This window comes from Pseudorasbora parva, chromosome 22, assembly GCF_024679245.1.
Source record: "Pseudorasbora parva isolate DD20220531a chromosome 22, ASM2467924v1, whole genome shotgun sequence".
Lineage (NCBI taxonomy): Eukaryota > Metazoa > Chordata > Actinopteri > Cypriniformes > Gobionidae > Pseudorasbora > Pseudorasbora parva.
Genome location: NC_090193.1, coordinates 26,239,937 through 26,261,175, shown reverse-complemented (window position 1 = coordinate 26,261,175; position 21,239 = coordinate 26,239,937). Strand labels below are relative to the sequence as shown.

Below are 21,239 nucleotides of genomic sequence, written 5' to 3'. Positions count from 1 at the left end.
TGAGGGATCTAAAAAATAAATAAAAGTGTAATTGTCTGTTACTAGTATTCATAGTCTTGTGTTTTAAGACAACCGTGTCTTTTTTCATTTATTTATTTATTTATTTATTTTGTTACTCAGCCCCACGCATGACATATATTCAATATATGATTCATATGTAGATTCAAGTCCATAAAAACATGAACACACACAGGCACACACACACAAGCAATGGTGAGATAATGAAAGTGTATTTTTTATAATGTGGTAAGAATAGATTGCTGATTAACAAAAATATATTACTCATTAAAAAGCTAATTAAAAACATTACCTTTTTTGAAATTCCAGACAAATAAATAGCAACACTAAAGCATACAAAACATGCACTAACATAAATAAAACTGCAATCCATGGCTATGATCAATACTTTAAAAATAGCTAAAATGAACATACGCTAGTGGCACACATTGGCTTCAATTCTGTAAAATAACCTATAATAACTTTAAAAGTCACAATTTCTGTAAAAATACAAATATGTGATATTAAAGTCATTGGTATAAAACCAATTGATTTTTTAAAGATAAAACTTCTGGTTGAATTGTAAGAGGCAATCTAAACCGTCACATATACATGAGCCATTTTAAATGTGATCCTACCCTCTAGTGGCGCAGAGTGGTAAAAACTCATTTGAACAAATAAAATGCAGTTTTGCAAAATGCTAAATTTGTATTCACAGACTTTAAGTACAATATGTCTTAGGGACTTATGGTAATAAATCATTCAAAATGCACCTTATGTTAGGTCTCAGAAACTCTAAAAAAGCATAAAAATTCAAGCACAAAAAACAGTTAAGCATACCATCTCTGTATATCTCTAGCCTAAAAACACAGACTTCTCCAAACCGTCTTCTGCCTTGGTGTACTCTAAATGGGATTTAAAATAGCAGCTTTTATAGGAAAAGCTATTGCGCACATACTGAAGATAGTCTGGGACTCCCGGACAGATCACATTATCAGCAAGCAGAACGGTGCCTTTCCTTAGAAGAAGACACTCCTAAAAAAGAGAAGCACAGAAAATGTAGGATATATGCTTCCAGTAAAATCGAGACGAAAATACTGACACTGCCAAGATAATCTCTAACTGACATTGAATTAAATTAAAGTGGTCAGAATCAAACGCACCTCCATTAATTTTGTGTCAGGGAGGTAACGGTCCTTCCAGTGGTCCAAAAAAACAAAATCAAATGTTTCAATTCCAAAGTGCTCTTTCATGCGCGGGATCCAGTCTTCAGACGCACCTTCTACAAGCTGGACCTGATGAAATAAAACAGGAATTCATTATAAAAAATGACTCCTTTTGTTTGAAATATATAGGCTACAAACATAATGCTTGCTGAGAGTAAATAAGGACTACTGTATGTAAGCAATATAAATTATTTTTTTTGTGGAGGAAAAGGGCCCTTACTCTGTCTTCAAGACCCGCCCAGGCGATTACTTGTCGAGCGATTGCAGCAAAATCTGCATTGAACTCCAGCGTTATCAGACGAGCTCCAGGAGGAAGCAGACGAGCGATGCGCACTGTAGAGTATCCACAGTAAGTGCCCAACTCTAGGACCTTCTCTGGGTTCAACTCACTCACCACCGAATCCAGGATAGATCCTGAGTGTACAAACACACACACACGCGTTTGATTCACTATATTACTCAGGACATTGCATAGACTTCCACTGATTTCAGGTTAATGGTATTTTCTATTTTGCCTTACCCATCCCCTACCCCTAAACACAACCCTCACAGAGACACGTGCAAAACACTAGATTTAAATAACATTTTGGCTGATTTATAAGCTTTTAAACTAGTGGTAAGGACCAGTAGAATGTCTTTATTAGTTGGATGTTGTCATAATATTTCACTATAAGTGAGGACATTTGGCTCTCACAAGTATAGCCAAACCTTTACACACACACACACGCACGCACGCGTTTGCAACTCGCGCATGGGCGATGCGAGATCGCACTCACAGCTCAGCTTGCAGCTGCAGGCATTCATGTAAGCGGTGCAGCTGGTGGAGCAAAGTGAGCGTTTTAACTTCTCAAATTAATTCCTATGAAAGTTAAGCTTCCATGAGCTTCCAAACGCGCCAGACTGAACACTCACTGTGAATGTAGTATGCCGCCAGCGCAGATGTGTTTACCTCAGCTCTCATCATGAGCTCATTTAACTCATTCATGACGGTGAATGTAATCTGACTCCTGCAGCGTATATGCTGCGACACTACCTCAGCAGCTAAATCACATTATATTGAACAGACACGTTCAGTTTTTAATTGTAGTGTCTGTTCTCTAAATGAACTGATTTTATGAAAATGAACGTGGTCCCGGTGGAGAAGTGAAAGTGATCCAGTAATCTAGTAGCTCTGTGGACTGTTTCATTCTGTCAAAGAATGACAAAACCTCAAGCCAATAGCGTTCAAATATGAGATGTGACTGAGCATGTGATTTGTTGAATTCAGTGAACACGAATACGCACTTTACTGACTGAGAGGCTTTGAGTCTGACTCTGAACGAGAAATCTCGTTCGAATTGGTACATGTTGTTCGTTGGTGAACGAAATGAACCAGTTGCTGAAGGATACTGATAGCATCAGCTCTGCTCGTGTAGGTGGCAAATTTGCAGCAAAGAAAGAAATGTACACTTTACCACTGTAATGAAAACAATGTAATAATGCAGGTTGATGGTTAAATGATTAGCTACTAGACAGTAAAGTAAAGTGTGTTTGTATTTTATGTTTTATGTTTGAACCGTTTTCTTCATTACTTTGTTTTGAGTCACGTCATGCACTTTCTAAAAACTGTAAAGCAAAAACGTGACAGCCTATGGTTAAAAAGATCTCGTGTGTCTTTTTAGAGAGAGAATCTCTATCTCGCTCATGAAAAAACTGTGTAGATCATTGTGATAAATGATCTGTTCACAAGAAAAGTGCAATTTGTTTATTATAATATGCTGTACTTTAGGAACGACCTCCCTCCTTGGTGCGCATGCACTAAACATATACACGCGAGTCGTGCACTGTTTGGTTGCTGACATGAACTCTGTTAATAAAGTAACATCGCGTTCACATGTGGCAGCTGCTGCGTTATTTAATGGTACATCCAACAAACCGGGCTACCTTCGTGGTCATTTAGCATGCGTGTCAGTCTCGTTCAACAATCAGCAGAAAGCAGATGCAAAGCACAGTTATACACAAACCTCATGTTTATAACCCCATGTTTACCATAATCCCAGATATATGAATGTCTAATGTCTGACCAAACAATTAAATGGTAATCATGCAAGAAAACATTCTGTGGTCATCGGAACCACTTATTTAGACTTATTTTATTTAATGAGTAGATTATGCACATTTTAATAAAGCCAAATCAGTTTTTTGTAAGTAAATACGTTCGTTGACTTAAGACATTAGGCCTACACATAAAACACTCTTTTTCGTCACCTGCGGTCATATTTATGTTTTTTTTTTATTTTTTATTACTGAATAATCAGTGAACAAATCTGAACGAATCATTTTGGTGAACGAACTGAAAATGAACGAGTCTCTTAAAAGAATCAAAATTTCCACCACTACTCATAGGGCAGCGAAGCATTCTGGGAATTGTTGTCTTTCATCCCCTTTTTACAAAAATACATTTTCTGTCTTTTCTCAGTCTAGTAAGCACCAAATAAAAAAAATAATTTCACATTTCTACTACATTAATGATCCAATTTAAATACAGATTCATCTTCCCAGCGCTGAAGTAGGCCTACCCTTTTAATTTCCAGCCAAATTGCTCAGGTCTTTAGTGTCACATGATCCAACAGAAATCATTCTAATATGCTGAATGTGTGCTCTATAAATTGTTGAAAACAGTTGTGCTTTTAATATTGTTTTGGAAACCACACTGTAAAAAAATATGATCATTTTATAAATTGTATAAAAGATAAAACTAATTTTTTTAAAGTCGTTTCAATGTTTTTTGTTTTTGTTTTGTTTTTGTTTTTTACAGTGCATGACACATTTTTTCAGGGATGTTTTAGTTAAAAGAGCATTTAAAAAAAACAGCAATAATTTAAAACAGAAACCCATTAAATATGTATACTGTCACTTTTGCTGAATAAAGGCTTACATTTATTTAAAAGAGAAAAAAATGACTGAACCCAAACGATTCTATAGTAGTGTAAACCTTTTAGCAAAGTAACAAAAAATGTTATAATTAATAAACCATTTTTTCTGTTTTGAAGCAACTATTACATTCCTTTCAGATGTTCCCCTGAAAAATATTGTGCAATGAAAAAAAATCAGTCTGGAAATACAAAAGCATACAAAATTCAAAATGCTCTGACCTTTCTCATCTCCAATGTTCATAGCCCATTCACTGTGTTGGCAGAAATGATCAATGGCCGAGATCACACTCTGAGGGTCACCTCGAGTTGCATGCTTCTGTACTGCTTTCAGAAGACGCTGGTCACAACAAAGACATAAAGAGGTCTGGTGATGACTTTGTTTACTTTATTGGCCCCAAAAGTTTAACATCTTTGACCTCCATCAGTCTTGGGATCACATTATGCATCCTAGTTGCAGATGCAGGACAGAAAAGAGGTATACTCTGTAATTTTGTATTGTGATAGAAAATGGTTAAACCAGAACATGATTGAGTCACCTGTGGCCGAGTAGATCTGGTCAGAGTATCAAGAGCACGCTCAACGATGACATCATGCCAGAGTAATGCGAGACTGCCATTGAACTGCACAACAGCGGGGATGAGCCAGGCATACAAGACGTATAAAAGCACTGTGACCCCGACAAACCAGCACAGCAACACCAGCAACATACTAGAGCCAAACATAAAGATTCATAAATTGTTAGAGTACATTTATTGAATTTAGCAGATAATCATGTACAGTACAGATCTAGTTATTTAGCTCAGAAAAATCACAACATAAATTCAATCAAATGTTGATTCAAAAGGTTTGCATTGGATTTAATGTTTTAGAAATTATTGAAATGTATTATTAAATATTTCATTTTGCTCCCTTTACTGTGTAAAAATATTTCATTCACAAAGTGAAAATCAATATACAACATTGTTTAAAGGTTAGGCATAATTAAGACATTTTAATGCCTGTTTTGTTTTAATAAAGTTTTCTGCTCACCAAGGCTGCATTTATTTGATCGAAAATACAGTAAAATTGTGAAATAGTATTACAATTTAACTGTTTTCCATATTAATCTATTTTTCAAATGTAATTTATTCCTGTGCTGCAGAGCTGAATTTTCAGCATCATTACTCCAGTGTCACATGATCCTTAAGAAATCATTAATATGCTCTATAGATTTTTTTTCTTTTGTAATGTCAATTTTAAAATCGATTTCACTGCTTAATATTTTTGTGGAAACCGTGATACATTTTTAAAGTATCATCTGTTTGATTGGACCACATCGGCCAGCTTTCATCACCAACGTGCATCAATGAGCCTTGGCCGCCCATGACCCTGTCGCTGGTTTACCACTGTTACTTCCTGCAGTTTTGGAAATGCTCTGACCCAGTTGTCTAGCCATCACAATTTGGCCCTTGTCAAACTCGCTCAAATCCCTATTGCTTGCCCATTTTTCCTGCTTTTAAGACATTAACAAAATGTTCACTTGTTGCATAATATATCACACCCACTAACAGAAGCCGTAATGAAGAGAAACTGTAGCTGTGTCTCATTTCGTTACATTTCGAAGGCTGCGTCCTCCGGAGGACACGTCCTGTGTAGGATGCAGTATACGGAGTGTCCTCAATCATAAACGAGACGTCCTTCGATCGTAGGACACACAGGCAGGAAGTATCTCGTTGCTATGCCAACACGTTCAGCCTCGTTGCGCTCTCACAGCAGTTATATGAATGAAAATGATTTATAACTTGAAAATGACTATGAAATGTTTCTTGTCTTGACAGCAATGTAGCCTACTGTTCTAAACGTCTAAAATGCACTAAACAGTTGTAATCCTATTTATCAAAACTATCTGTTTGAGGTAGGCCTAATAGAGCTTAAAAAAAAAACACAAAAAAGCTTGAACTACTTATTTTAAACACCACACCTACGCTCGCATGTATATCTGGCGGTGGTGCCGTTTTTTCATATAATATTTAAAATAAATAAATAACGGTTGTTAACGGAGACGAAAAGAATTGTGGGTATCTCCAGCCGTGAAGGCACCTCTGCTGCGTCCCAATTCGCCTACTTATACTACGTCCTAAAAGTATGTACTCTTTTTGTGAAGAAAAGGTATATACTTTTGAGTGTGTAGCAGAAAAGTATGCAAGCTTCGGGACATACTACTTCGCCATCTTTAACGGACTCTGTCGCTTAGTTACGTGCATCCCGTCACCGTTTATCTGCCCTGTCAATCATCGTCAGATTCGTCACAGTGAGTTCAAATCCTCCACATTCAGTTGAATCTACTACCGTATCGGAGAGAAATGTAGCCGCTCGTTTATCTTCCGTGTGTGGGTCTTTGTGGGTCAGAGACTCTCCTCATGTGTTTGCAGTTTAAATATAATGATGCATTTAAAAGTTAATGGCCAAACGTGTCATTAAAAAAGTTCACAATGCTGCAGGTGAAATATAATGTGGACAACACTGAATAAATATATTTTTGTCGGGTAAAATATTGTTAGTTGGTCACTCAAACCATAGACATCATATAGATAGACGCCCTATCGAGCGCTACTGCCTATTGGCACGGTCGAGCCGTGGAGCCGCCATCTTGAACCGGTCGCCAGCTCCACTCAGTATTGTAACTTGTTTGCCAGGTGCACATTATATTTCACCTGTAGCATTGTGAACTTTTTTAATGACACATTTGGCCATTAACACAGCTACTAATTCTATTTTCGATTTAGGATGGATAGTAGGCCTATGCGAATTGGGACGCAGGGCTCATGTAGGCCTACACTCCGAATTCCTGTGAAAGTAGGACGCATTCGAAGGTCGCATTTGGAGTGTCCTACTCACTTTTTTGGAATGAGACGGCCTTATGGTGTATGCACCCTTCGAATGCGTCCTACGGAGGACAGCCTTCTGAAATGAGACACGGCTTGTGTTATTCACTTCACCTGTCATTATTTTATGCCTGATAGGTGTAGATACAGCAAGTCATTTTTTTGGAAAATGTCATTTATATTGGTCTGAATGCATCTCTGCAAGTTTTTTACTCATGCTTCAAATGAAGTCAACCTTTCAGTAAAATCCATGTAAATTAATGAAATCCTGATAGTGCATCCCTCTGAACAGTCTGTGTACATTCAGTGTTAAAATAATAATATCACCTTTCAAACAGCACACACACACACACAAACACACACAAATGTATGCAATATAATTATACTCTAATGGAGCCCAGGTCTGCACTCCTGCAAGCCATGCGATGAATGTATATGGAAATTAATGTTCTCATTAAATACTGTCCTTTCATCTCTCTGGCCATTCCTCTATTGTCTTGGTCTAATGAGATGGGTGGTTACTATGCAGCAAATAAACCCTGACCTAAAAAATCTTTCTCATGTGATCCATTTGCTATTGCTACAACATGTTGCTGTAGCGCAATCTGTCTATGAAGCAGATATTGGGATTGGGACAAAACTACAAGACTGACAACGAATCTTCGGGCAACTCGCAATAGTTTGTGGGCAATATCAGCCGTTAGAGTGTGTATCGATCCGCACTTCAAATTCTGACTGGAAATAGTAAACCATCCGGGTATCTTTGGAATACTCTTTTCAGCATACTACGATTTGGGACATACTAATTCTTATTTCGAATACTATGGATAGTATGCGAATTGGGACGCAGGGAGTGAATTCATGAACCGTGACAGTTCCTTGTTGTATCTCTTATATACTCCCTGTTCAGTTCAGTCCTTTTTCGGTTACCATTTTTAACTAATACTGCCTACACTAAATATTACACCTTTTCAGATATTTTGCTGAATAGAATAAGTAGAATGTAAAATAATTGATTCACTGCAACATAACTATGTACTTTATCACAAAAATGATCTGTTAATAATTGTTCAGTAAATAAAGAAGAATAGTCATGGAAAGTAATAAATGCAGTTCTCAAGTTGGATTTTAGAGTTGCATGGCAACAAGCACAAGGTTAAGGGCTAGTTGACAAAGAGTGTAGCACCCCTGAGAGAGGACCATGACAGGGGCTTCTCTGGCTTTCTTTAAATATATACACAAATGTAGCTGGAGTCTTGAGTGGAGTTCAGACACTTTGCTTGACAGCTATTGTTAGTGAGAAAATCCTCTCAAATGGGTGTCAGAAAGGAATGAGTGAAGCACCGAGGCTGGCTTTAACAAATTTCAGTGCTGTAAATATTTATCAGTGAATGTATTTAATGCATCGGAACAGTTCAATAGATACTCATGTTAATTCATACAGCAATAGCAAGCAATGATTGTAAATATCACAGGGATTTCATTATAAATGATAAATTATTTTATTTAAATATTGCATCATGATATGATATCATTAGAGCAACATACTATTTTACAGTGAACAAGAAATGTGATACACTAAAAAAAGACTCTAAAGTTCTGTCTTCAGTGATGCGCAAACATGATAATTGGTATTGGCTGACAAGAACACACACTGTGAACCATTTACTAAACTAGATTTAACCTAAATTGGGTTTCCAATTTAAACTGGATACAAGACAAGATCATATTTACAAAAGAGAGCAAAACAGTGACACATAATAATACAAATATAATTATTATCGAAATAATGAAAGAGACCGGAAAGGAGGTTTTATGCAATGTAACATTATTGTGGACATATAATAAATGTAATCAATGGACAACATCATAAAAAGGCAATTCAAGTAAATGATCTAAATGATGGATGGTATGCAATACAACGTTTTCTGATTGTTCATGGTTAACACATAAAATACAATTTAAGAATAAAAGAAATCACTTACTTTCGATGTCTATTTCACTTGAAGACCTTCTGTATCCAACCTGCATGGACGCTGCACATTCTACTGATAAGTGCTCTCTCTCTCTCTCTCTCTCTCTCTCTCTCTCTCTCTCTCTCTCTCTCTCTCTCTCTCTCTCTCTCTCTCTCTCTCTCTCTCTCTCTCTTTCTCAGCTGACCGTGTACGCTCTCTCTCACCTCTTTTGGTGTTTAGCCTAGTTGTAAGCTGTGAGGAATGTTGGACCGCTGCATGGTCTTAGGGGGATTTACACCCCACGAAACTTGTAGCTCACTCCAAATTAAATAGGCTACAAGTTAGTTCACCTTAAATTAAATGCCTAGTCTCTCATCTCTCTCATCTACATGCAAATTTTCCATAAAATGCAGAAGCATGTCAACTCCAAAACATGGAAAAATAGCAAAATAACCGAGTATTGAACAATATTCAATATCCCAAGTCTTCTTAAAGTCATAAGAGGCTTTTTATTAGAATCATGCCGTAAATTTGCTGTAAATTTTTGCTCAAGATGCATAGCTACTTTTTGTTAAAGCACGCTGACGCTGCAGCAAACAGATCTTTACCGAAATAATTTAATTGAACATTCAATTTAACGGATTGAATTCATGATTTGTTCACAGAACGGCATTCAAATGATTAGGCTAATGCTAATGCAAAAGTACAAATTTCAAATGAACTATTATAACAAACAGTTTTTATGACTGAAATCAAAATGTGGTATTTTTTATTCCATTTGACTTTATGATTGAATTAATCATCATAGGTAATTATAAAAAATCAAATATAGATCTAGAACAAATTAAACCTCTTCAGTCTCCTTATACTGCCTCCTGGAGGTCAGATAAAGATTAGACAGAAACTAATAGGCCTATTAGATGGCTGTGACACCTTTCTGGGTACTGTCACTTAAAGCTACACTGTGTGATATTTTCCCCCATCTAGCGGTGTAAAGGTATATGACAATCCAGTGAATATTAGTTTCTGTTCCTCTCAATTCCGATTTCGTTTTAACTCCTACGGTGGCCGATTTAGTCCAAGATTAACATGGCTTCCAGTTTGACCTCGTCCATGGCTGCGTCCGAAAACCTAGGCTGCTGCCTCGTTGCCTTGCTGCCTCATCAGACAATGACTTGTAAGGCAGCGTTTTGTGCATGAAGGCATCTCATGAAACTAATTTCGGAGAGACTTCTAAGGCAGTGCAACAGTGAGAACTAAACACATATTTAATTACTGCAGTTGTGATTTCTTGCTAGTAATGACATCAGAAGTGTAATGTGTTGGTAAAAATCGTACATTTACACACAAACTGACCCGCAAACACATCTTCTGGACGCCATCTTTTTTTCCCAGCTCAACTGTCACTGAATGGAAAGTATAGGATTGTGGGATATCAAAGGCAGCAAAGAACACGTACGCTGCCTTCAAAAATCGATCAGATGAAGGTCTCTCAGGAGACAGTAAGTGAAGCAAACATTAGATTCGGATGCAGCTTGATGCCTTCCTGCCTTCAAATGTGTCCTCCTAAGGCAGCATTTTCCAGGTTTCGGACGCCCATGGGCCATGAGTGTCATCGAGTGTTAAAATGTCCCTCTTTGGCTAATGTACTTTCAAGATGGAGGGGCAACATGCCGACCAGCATTTGAACCCCTCACCCGTATGTATTTTCAATGGCATATTATAAACTTACGAGAATACTTTATTACTTGAAAAAAGTAAATATACATTAATGAGCACATATATTTTTGAAAGAACTAAGTGTTTTTAGCTAAGAATAAACTAAAAAAGTTACACAGTGTAGCTTTAATAAAGCCCATCCAATCTGAGAGTGCTCTAAAACAACTTGAGCCCACCAAATACTAAAAACTGTTACAATGATTTAGGCCGTGTGTCCACCAAAGTGTTTTTAGCCATTTAGCCATTTAGCCACATTCTATATAAAATTGCAGATACAATGTAAAGTATTTGCTCTTGTTTTAAATAATTTTGTTCCGTTATTATTGCTTGTTGTCATTTGTTGACGTTGTACCATAGACTGTAAAAAAAATATGGACGACGTGACTTCATCCGTTTCCGCTGGCCAGAGTTGAAGCTTTCAGACACTTTGCAAGGCACTGACGGAGTTGCGCAGTAGAGAGCAGGATGTACAGCCGGGATATCAAAAGCCCACCCACACTCTCACAGATGCAGAACAATTAATTATGTTGGTGTGAAATAAACAGTTTATGGAAATGTAAAAATTAAAGCTAAAGCTACAATCTGCTCCCAAAAATCCAGAAAAAAGTCTGTTAGTGCCTCAGTGACAACTTCACTCAGAGAAGACTAAAGCCGGGTGCACACTGTGCGATTTTGGCCACGATTTGGCCGTCTGAGACAAATTTAGGAAATCCTAAAAGATTCCTCAGATCCTAGGCTAAAATCTGACGTCTTTGGTTGTTAGTTTGACATGTTCACCGGCCGCCGATTAATGAGCTCTGCGATCAAATTTTACCTCAGACGAAATTCTGGCAGTGTCAGAAGATTTGGCACAGAATCCTGCAGTGTGACTTCTCCTACGACGACAGTCAAATATCTCGGTTTTTCAAGAGAAACTATGACCAAAACGAGAGCTAGAAATGTATTTGTAGCCAGCATTTCAGTCCCGCGTGTAATGCAGCTCACTGTCACTGAATGCGTCATTCATTGATGATATAAAACTCCGGGTGAGATTTCTTGCGCGCGTCCGTTTTTAGCGCACCTTCACTATCGTGCAGTCTGACATTAATGTCAACTGAGATCTTACAGTGTGACACGGGGATCATGTTCGTACAGTCTGACAAGGGACATTCGCAAAGGATTTTGAAAAATCGCACAGTGTGCAGGACTCATTAGATCTCAGCTGTCAATCATGACGTCACACACATTTTTATAGGATCAAATAACTAACTAAAACTAAACTTATTTAAAAAACGAACATGTGAAATGAAATTATTGTGATCATAACTGCCAACAATGACATAAACTAACTTTGGGGGAAAAATATTTGACGTGTAATTTGATTGTTTAGTTTGCCTCGCATCCATTAGAAAACATGGAAGTGCGGCTATACTGGGACCGGTCACCTGGGGGCGATCGAGGAACAGAGGCTTCAGTTTCTGAGAGGTGCTGCAGGCTTGCGTTGTACTCGCAGAATGTGGTGGTTGGTGCGTGTTGTATTTATCCCGCCCCTCCTCCACTGTGATTGGACGGCTGGTGAAAAGGGACAGTGATGAAAGCTGTGACCATTCTTCAACTCTCGGGACCAGTAAAAAACATAGACAGTAAAAGAAATGGACAGAGCGATCCCATTGACGTCAACGGCGAAAAAATGAAGTCAACCTAGGGGCACTCACTTCCTGATGGCTGAGCGAACTGCGTAGGCTCAGACTGAGCTTGACGACGTAGATGTGACGTGAGCCTCCTGTCTGACAGCTGTAGGTCTTCTAGTAGTTGTGGAAAGTGAAAGCTGAATCACGTTGTTTAAATATTTTCTCCCGTTGCTTTTGGCTCACTATGGGCTTCTCCCCATTCTTCCCCCTTGACTTTATCAGACTTTATGTCTCCACGTCCCCCCGACTGTCTCATAGACAGTAAAGATTGCCTGCGAGCGTCTCCTCAGGTCTATACGGTAATTTCTCAACTGTGCGACAGAGTCGCGTTGGTTATGACGCAATCGTTAGCATATTTTTACAAAAACAGCTTCTGCGGGGCGATAGTGTAAGATACAAGGTAACGGAGCCTTTTATGCATTGTCGTGTTTCTTTAGAAATAAACAATGGACAAATGGAGTCTTTAAACGTCTCAGATGTAAAAATATTCACTGTCAAAGTGACTCAAAAATGAATGGGAGTCAATGGGATGCTAACAGCAGGTGATGGCTTGGCTAGCAATGGCAGCCCCTAGGGGTGGAACGCTTTCCGAGCGCTAGATTACCCCCTTGGTAAAAAACGCTGAGCGCTCAGCGCTTGAGCATGAAACAATTTCTCAGCGCCTCACTGCGCTCCAGGCCTTCTAAAAAACGCTGCATTCCCATTGAAAGCAATTGAAAACGCCAGCAAACTATGTGAAAAAAACACGTTGGTGGACACACAGCCTTACTCGTTTTTTTTTGGTGAAACATTTTTTCACCAAAAAAAATTGTAAATTTCAAAGCAGTGAATTCAATTACATACACAGTATGAGTAAATGTAAGGAGATCAAGGAAATGTTTTAGTAGATCTCAGTAGCTGCATTTGGTACATTTACAAATAAAAAGTCGAAAGAATGGGGGGGCATTTAAAAACAATATTTATGAGTAGGCTAATATTAACTGTTTTTATTTGTGAGTATATTAAAGGGATAGTTCACTTTAAAATGAAAATTCTGTCATCCTTTACTCACCCTCAAGTTGTTTCAAACCTGTATGAATTTCTTTCTTCAGATGAACACAAGGGAAGATTTTTTGAAGAATGTCAGAAACCAAACAGTTAACTGGAGCCATTGACTTCCATAGTAGGGGGAAAAAAAATACTATTGAAGTCAATGGCTCCAGTTAACTGTTTGGTATGACAGAATTTTCATTTTAAAGTGAACTATCCCTTTAACTTTTCTTGTATAACTTTAATTCTACCAGAAAGACTCGGGGAGAAATATATTGACAATAGTGCATTTATTAAAAGCTCAGCAAGCTGATAGTGTACAGAGTCATTTGGCGTAGGCCCCGTCCGAAGAGCATAATCCGAGGGTCTCGGATCTGCAATTCCTGCCTGAAGACGAGGGCAGGGGCGCAGCCGACCCCCCGGCAGGGTATGGACAGGGCCATCCTGGTGGTGGTGGGGAGGATGGGGGTAATCGTCGCTTCAGTATCTGTGAGCTCAAACATGTGTAAGAGCCTTTATACCTTGAACATGAGAATATCATTGGATTAGAGTGAAGGCATTAAGTGACGTAGTAATTGAGTCTTCCCAGCAGAACTTATGCTAAAGCTTTCATTTTCCTCTAAACATTTGTAAAAAACTTTACAACCACATTTATAAATAACATTGGCCTTTTTGATGAGTAACATTCATAGACCGTAAAAAAATAACATTACAGAAATACATATATTACTGTTTTGACATTTATACAATACTGCCAACATTTAAACTCACGTAACAAACATTTTAGAAGTAAAAATGAAACATAATAATTCAAGTGTAATCAGTTGGTCTGTTATCCATTTCCACCGTATCAGCGATGTTTCTCGAGCCTGAGTTGAGTCGAGTTGTCGTCATCACGTCGGGGGGGTGGGGGGGTCGGTAGGACCACGAGCTGTTCTGGATCAACTGGGAGGTTCACACCGGGGAAACATCATCGGCCCCAGCCAAAGCCAAGAAGAGTGGGGATCTCGAAAGAGATCCTCACTGATCAAGACTCAGTGTTTATGTCATGTACACTACGAGAACTTTAAAACTAAATGAATTATTGGGCGTTAAATCGGTTCGCACCAGCGTCTATCACCCATAAACAGACAGCTTGGTGGAACGATTTAATTGCATTTTGAAGACAATGATTTGAAAGTTCGTACAGGAACACGCCAAAAATTTGAATAGATGGTTAGATCCCCTGTTGTTTGGCTTACGTGGGGTCCCGCAAGCCTCCATGGGGTTTTCCCCGTTCGAGCTCCTCTATGGACGTCAGTCCCGCGGGGTGTATTAGACGTTTTCAGAGAAGCTTGGGAGGACGGACCTTCGCAAGGGAAAAATCGAATTCAGTATGTCATGGACCTGAGAGCAAAACTCCACACATTGCGCCGGCTATCTATGGAGAATTTGTTACAGGTTCAGGACAAACAACCAGGACTGGCGGATTTATGTGGGACTGAAAAACAGGTTTTAATTTGGAGACATGAAAGGCGGGGTGAATCCTCCCGTACGCTGGAGGTAGTTTGAGGCGGACTGTCACCGAGCTAATGATCTCAGTGACTGGAAAAGGACCAATGAATTAAGAAGCCAGTTTATTACTTATAGAAAGCAGAGGAATGTTCTTAGTTGAAAGCCACACTTTTGACCCACGACGTAGATGGGAGGCTTAGCCCGGTGGCGATCGGCTTGGGCCTTGGTACGTCTACCTACATAGAGCTTCACGGCTCTATTCCATGTGTGACGACACCTCTGGACGGTGTGGGCGGAGGGGACCGGGACTTCGGATTCCAGACAAGAAAAGATAGGTGGCTGGTACCCTAAACAACATTTAAATGGAGAGAGGCCCGTGGCCGACACTGGTAACAAGTTGTGAGCGTACTCAACCCAAGAAATCAGTTGGCTCCAAGAGGAAGGGTTCTTGGCAGCAATACATCATAACACTTTCTACAGACTAACTGTCGCCCCCAGTAATTTACAAAATTCACGCCAAAATTTGGATACAAATTGGGGCCCCCTGTCGGAAACCACGTCCATCTTAAGGCCATGTAAGCAAAAGATGTGGTCTACGACAGCCACCGTTGTCTCCTTGGCAGAAGGTAACTTAGGCAGGGGCATAAAATTAACCAGTTTCGAGAACTGGTCCACAACGGTCAAAATGGCCGCCTTGCCCTGGGAGGGCGGTAACAAAATCTAGAGCGATGTGGGACCAGGGTCTCGAAGGAACAGACAGCGGTTGGAGTAACCCATCTGGGGAACGATTGGAAGTCTTACCCATAGCGCAAACCGAACAAGCCAATACAAATTCCCAGATGTCACGAGACAAACTAGGCCACCAGAACTGTTGCTTGACCAAAAACTTGGTTCTATTAACTCCAGGATGACAAGATACATTGGAACTATGACCCCATTAAAAAACATTGGACCGAACTCCCTCAGGCATGAATAAACGATTCGGTGGGGCACAGGGCCGAGGCGTTACCCCTTCGATTGACCTTCGATTTGACCTCCCATGTGAGTGCCGAGACAATGAGTCTCTCACGAAAAATGCATTTGGGAGTAGACGGGCGTTTGGAGCGGTCAAAAACGTGAGATAAAGCATCGGGTTTGATGTTTTTAGAACCTGGGCATTACGATAGGGAAAATTCAAAACGTCTGAAAAAAAGAGCCCACTGAGCCTGCCTAGAGTTAAGTCTTTTTACTCTAGATTCTTATGGTCGGTCCAAAAGATAAAAGGAACCCCCGCTCCCTCTAACCATTGCGCCATTCTTCCAATGCAAGCTTGACTGCCAACAATTCCCTGTTACCAATGTCGTAATTACATTCGGCTGGCGATAATCAATGGAAAAAAAAACGCGCATGGGTGCATCTTGTCATCCGAAGAAGAGTGCTGGAAAAGAACCGCTCCTACCCCCACCTCTGAAGCGTCTACCACCACCACAAACTGACGTGATGGATCAGGGGCAATGAGAATGGAGCCGAAACAAAGCAGCTCTTGAGGTTGGAAAATGCAGCTTCGGCTGCACCAGACCACCTGAACGTTACTTTGGGGGAGGTCAACGCTGTCAAAGGCGCGGCTAGTTGGCTGAAATTACGAATGAAACGTCGATAAAAATTGGCAAACCCCAGAAACCTCTGCAGGGCCTGGCAGAAATCTGGAGTTGGCCAATCTATCACAGCCATAACCTTGTCGGGATCCATGCGCATTCCCTCGAACGAGACAATGTGCCCTAGGAAAGGAACAGACTGTGCATGCAAAGTGCATTTCTCTGCCTTGACAAAAAGTACATTCGCTAGCAACCTCTGGAGCACTAGTCTGACGTGTTGGACATGTTCCTGGAGAGACAATGAAAATATCAAAATGCCATCCAGGTAGACATAAATGAACTGATCTACCATGTCTCCTAGCACGTCATTGACTAGTGCTTGGAAGACTGCCGGGGAGTTGGACAGCCCGAGGGCATGACCACGTATTCAAAGTGCCCCCTGGGGGTATTAAATGCAGTCTTCCACTCATCCCCCTCTCTTATGCGGACCAAATTATATGCATTACGTAAATCCAGTTTTGTGAATATTGATGCTCCCTGCAACCTCTCAAAGGCTGAAGACATCAACAGCAAAAGATAGGTATTCTTTTCCGTGATGTTGTTCAGCCCTCTGTACTCAATGCAAGGTTGCAGGAACCCATCCTTCTTACCCACAAAAAAGAATCCCGCTCCCGCCGGAGAAGATTAGGGGCGGATGAACTTGGAGGCTATCGAATCAGAAATGTATTTCTCCATGGCCTCCCTTTCTGGAATAGAAATTGAGTATAACTTACCCTTAGGCGGAGACGTACCTGGCATAAGATCTATCGCACAGTAATAGGGACGATGGGGAGGAAGAGAAGCAGCCCTGGACTTACTGAACACTTCCTTCAGGTCAACGTACTCCTTGGGCACCCTGGACTTACTGAACACTTCAGTAAGAAGTAAATAAAACACTTCTCAGATAAAGAAGGTCATAGTTTCTGTGTGATTGCCCGTGACGGTGATTGTGACAGAGTCCGTGGTGTGTGTGATGCTGGGAAGTGTTTTTCCATTGAGGGCGTGCACAGCGATGGGAGTACTGAGGGGGTGAATGGGAATCTGGGGCTGGGTGGCCCGTGAACGGTCCATAAAATTACCCTCTGCTCCGGAGTCCACGAAGACTTGGCACTTGTGTGACCGGTCTACTCATTGCACTCTTCCCGGCAAGAGAGTTGCGGATAAGGATTTCCTCAATGACGCTCCACCCGACAGTAGCCTCCTCTACTGCCGGGCTTGATCTTTTAAATGACAATCATTGAGGAAATGCCCCGCCGCACCACAGTACATACACCGTCCCTCAGTTCTTCGGTGTTCTCTCTCTTGCCAGGAAAGTCGAGCTCGACTCACCTGCATGGGCTGGGGATCTCTGGATGGGCTGACCGTGTCCCTCCCCGGGAACTTGAAAGGATCAGGTGGTTCTCTGACGAGGGTGTGCCGGTCTCGCATCTCCAGTCTGAAATCCACCTACATCACTAGGTCCATCAGATCATTGAGACTGTTGGGAAGCTCCAAGGCGCAGATCTCCCGCTGGACACGGTCAGCCAGACCATGCAGGAATCTGTCCCACTGTGCCTCCTCCTTCCATTTACTCTCAGCGGCCAATGTCCGGAACTGAATCATGTACTCCGACACGTATACTTAGGTTGTGGGGAATGGACGGTGGGCTGGGCGCAGTGGGCGATGTCAGTTGTTTTATATGAGTCGTGAGCTCGGACACCTGCTTCACGAGTGCCTGCTGTCTGTGCACTGGCGGTGACATGCTCCTCCTGCCGCTCCATGTGTTGACTGTTGGCAGTCAGATATCCTTGTAGTTTAGCCATCTTCGCTGGATCCATGATTGGTCAGATCGTTCTGTCGTGAGCACTAGGAGAAAAGAACAGGAGGATCCAATTGCGAATAAGTAAAAATGTATTCTCTCAAAACACCAGGTAGATCAGATCAGAATTGTCTCAGTAGCTGATAACAGCAAAGTCAATGAAGGAGGGTTCGCTGGCACTGACAAATATCCGTGAAGCAGGGAGGCAATCGGGCAGACACAGTCGGCTGGAATCGGAACCGGGGCGAAGAAATCCCACGAAGCACACGGAGAGCACGAGACAACACACAGGAACCCACAGGACACACTGCAACGATCTGACAACAAGACTGGATGAGACACAGGAATATATGGGCCCGTTAATGAGGTGCAGCAGGTTAGAGTGATCGGTGATGACTAATCAGTGTCTCTTGTTACTGTAATTGGCATGGAGAGAGAATATATGCCAGGATATACAAGGACAGGGGACAGAGAGCTGGAGATGCACACACTGGGACAAGACTGGGAAGGCCAGAGAGGAACTGCTGTAAAGGAAACCGCTGACTGAGATTGAGAGACTGAGAATTACTGTTTGTTTTGGTGCGATGTGCACCGTGTTGTAACCTGAGTGAATTGAGTTATTAAAACCAGTTATGAGTCCCAGTAAGGCAAGCTTGGCCGACCCCTTGTACATTTTAGGCTACAATAAAACGAAATATAGGCTATGATAAAACAGCACTCTTTTCGTTTATATATATATATATATATATATATATATATATATATATATATATATATATATATATATATATATATATATATATTAGGGTTGTCAAAGTTAACGTGTTAATAATGATAACATCTATGATAAACATCTATGACCTTTGATACGTATCTAGCCTTCATGCTGTTTTATTGATTATTATTGAATAAGTATTATATGGTTTCACTAAGCATGCATATTTGTTCATATACCCATGTTGATTAGAGTGTTAAAAACTTAATTTAAACTTAATTTAAGATACATTTACAACAAATAAAAATCTGTGATTAAATTGCTATTAATTGTGAGTTAACTCATGACAATCATGTGATGAAAAAAATACTGTTTGACAGCCCTAATATATATATGTGTGTGTGTGGTTCAGACAAGTTTGCATATGAATGCCACTGTAATAAAATGAAATGACATAAAACACAGCCCAGTCTCTTTTTGTTAAATGTCAGTTTGTTTGATCAATGATAGACTATAAGAGTATAAGTAAAAGGTATAAGCTATAGGCTACAAGAAACAATGTGAACAATTTAGTCAAACAAAGTTAGTGCTATCTACAACGGTTATACCGTTAAAAAATTTAAAACTTCACTTTGGCCTCAGCAAAAATTATCTGCCAGGGTACAAATTATAGATTCATGAGACCAAAGATTGGCAGTTAGATCTACAAAACGAATAACATCTCAATATCTCAAGACGAATATTAAGCACTACAGAGACATCAGATCAACTACTTTCTCGCCCGAAAAGGACTTAAAACTACATTTTGTGTCACATTAACAGTAGTATTTTTAAATTATGCAGGTTTGCTGATAGCCAAGACCTATCCTTCTTCTCCCAAGTTGCTTCGTCACATTACTGCCGCCAACTGTTTGGGGGTGGAATTGCATCTGTGATCGTTGTGAAGAATTCTCCAGTTGCTCTTGTCAACGACTGATGGAACGGGGCCCAATCAGGGGCCAATCATTGTCGGCTGAAGACAGAAAGCACCTGGTCATTGCGAGGTGTGGGTCATTTTTGTGCAGTTGTGTCATTCTGCATTTTAAACCATGAGTAAAAGGAGCTGAGTGTATTGAGTTAACTTATTACATTTTGTTAAAACATGGTATTAGTCATAGAAATCGGTTAAATATAAATTATTTTGCAGAATGTATGAAGCATGCTTCAAAGAGAATTTCCTGTCTGCCAATATGAATAGGAGAGAATCACATGAAGTGGACGAAAAACATTCCAACACATTCCAAGTGTTCAGTGGGCATGCAGTGATGTGACCAAAGACCAAATATAAATGTACAGAAGGTGAACTGAACAGCCTTTCAGAATGTACTGTGTAACCCAAAATTTGTTTTGTAATTACATGATGCACTAATTTAAATTAAAAATGCATGATTCATCTTTGAAAAATAAGTGACAATGTGGAAAAACTTTTATATCATGATATTTATTATGATTTTTTGGAACAGACCATCTTGATTTGAAATGTAAAAAAAGAAACAATGGAAAATGTATATTAAAAAAACAAGCAATACATTTATGATTTACAAAGCTGCAATGATAGCAAAATTTAAAGCCAAAACAGGGTGTCATTCATTAAGATGCCAACAAGCGTCTCTTTCATTGGTGTAAACAAATTAGAGGCATGTACTATGCAAATAAATATGTATACAAAATATGATTAGTTCATAAATATACAATATATATTGTTTATTCAAGTTGCTACATATAGGTATTTTTCGTTATTTATAATTAATTACAGTACAGACATTTATGTCACCAAAATACACTAAGAGAGACTAGCAATGCACAGCTGTTTGGTCATGAGTTTCAGATACCAGCTGGAGGCACCTCACAAAACCCGCAACATGAAGAGTAGCAATTACACATGGATTCTTCAAGTCTAAATAACAATGTATTGAATAAAACATCATCATTTGAAACTTAAACCATCATATGACCCATTTTCTGCAGTTTTGACAATAATACATAGACTTAACATGGGGACAAATTAGTCTACAGTCTTGTAATAGTGGACACCAAATTGTACTGATTTCAATGATAATCATTCGAAACTCTGTAATTTGTAATGAAATGATATGATTTTGCCAGAATTACAATTTCAAGAAGAACAATCAAAAGAAAAGAAACTAAAACATCAACTCAGGAATTGTAACAAAAGGACTTAAAAACAAGTATCCAAACTAGTTA

General features: G+C 39.8%; 1 protein-coding gene across 1 annotated transcript; it reads right to left on the bottom strand.

Moving 5' to 3' along the window:
• Positions 1-252: 252 nt before the first annotated feature.
• Positions 253-9,056, bottom strand: comtb (catechol-O-methyltransferase b). Its single transcript, XM_067431728.1, has 6 exons — positions 8,988-9,056; positions 4,675-4,846; positions 4,358-4,475; positions 1,444-1,637; positions 1,161-1,292; positions 253-1,032 (listed from the first exon to the last, which is right to left on the bottom strand). The coding sequence occupies exons 2-6, from the start codon at positions 4,843-4,845 to the stop codon at positions 853-855; spliced, it is 795 nt and encodes a 264-aa protein (XP_067287829.1). The 5' UTR covers position 4,846; positions 8,988-9,056; the 3' UTR covers positions 253-852.
• Between the last annotated feature and the right edge of the window lie 12,183 nt (positions 9,057-21,239).

Coding starts and splice junctions, on each gene's coding strand:
- comtb (XM_067431728.1), bottom strand. CDS start 4,845: ATGTTGCTGGTGTTGCTGTGCTGGTTTGTCGGGGTCACAGTGCTTTTA. Junction 1,638..4,357: donor GAACATTGGAGATGAGAAAG/GTCAGAGCATTT, acceptor TTGTACACTCAG/GATCTATCCTGGATTCGGTG. Junction 1,293..1,443: donor GGGCGGGTCTTGAAGACAGA/GTAAGGGCCCTT, acceptor TTATTTCATCAG/GTCCAGCTTGTAGAAGGTGC.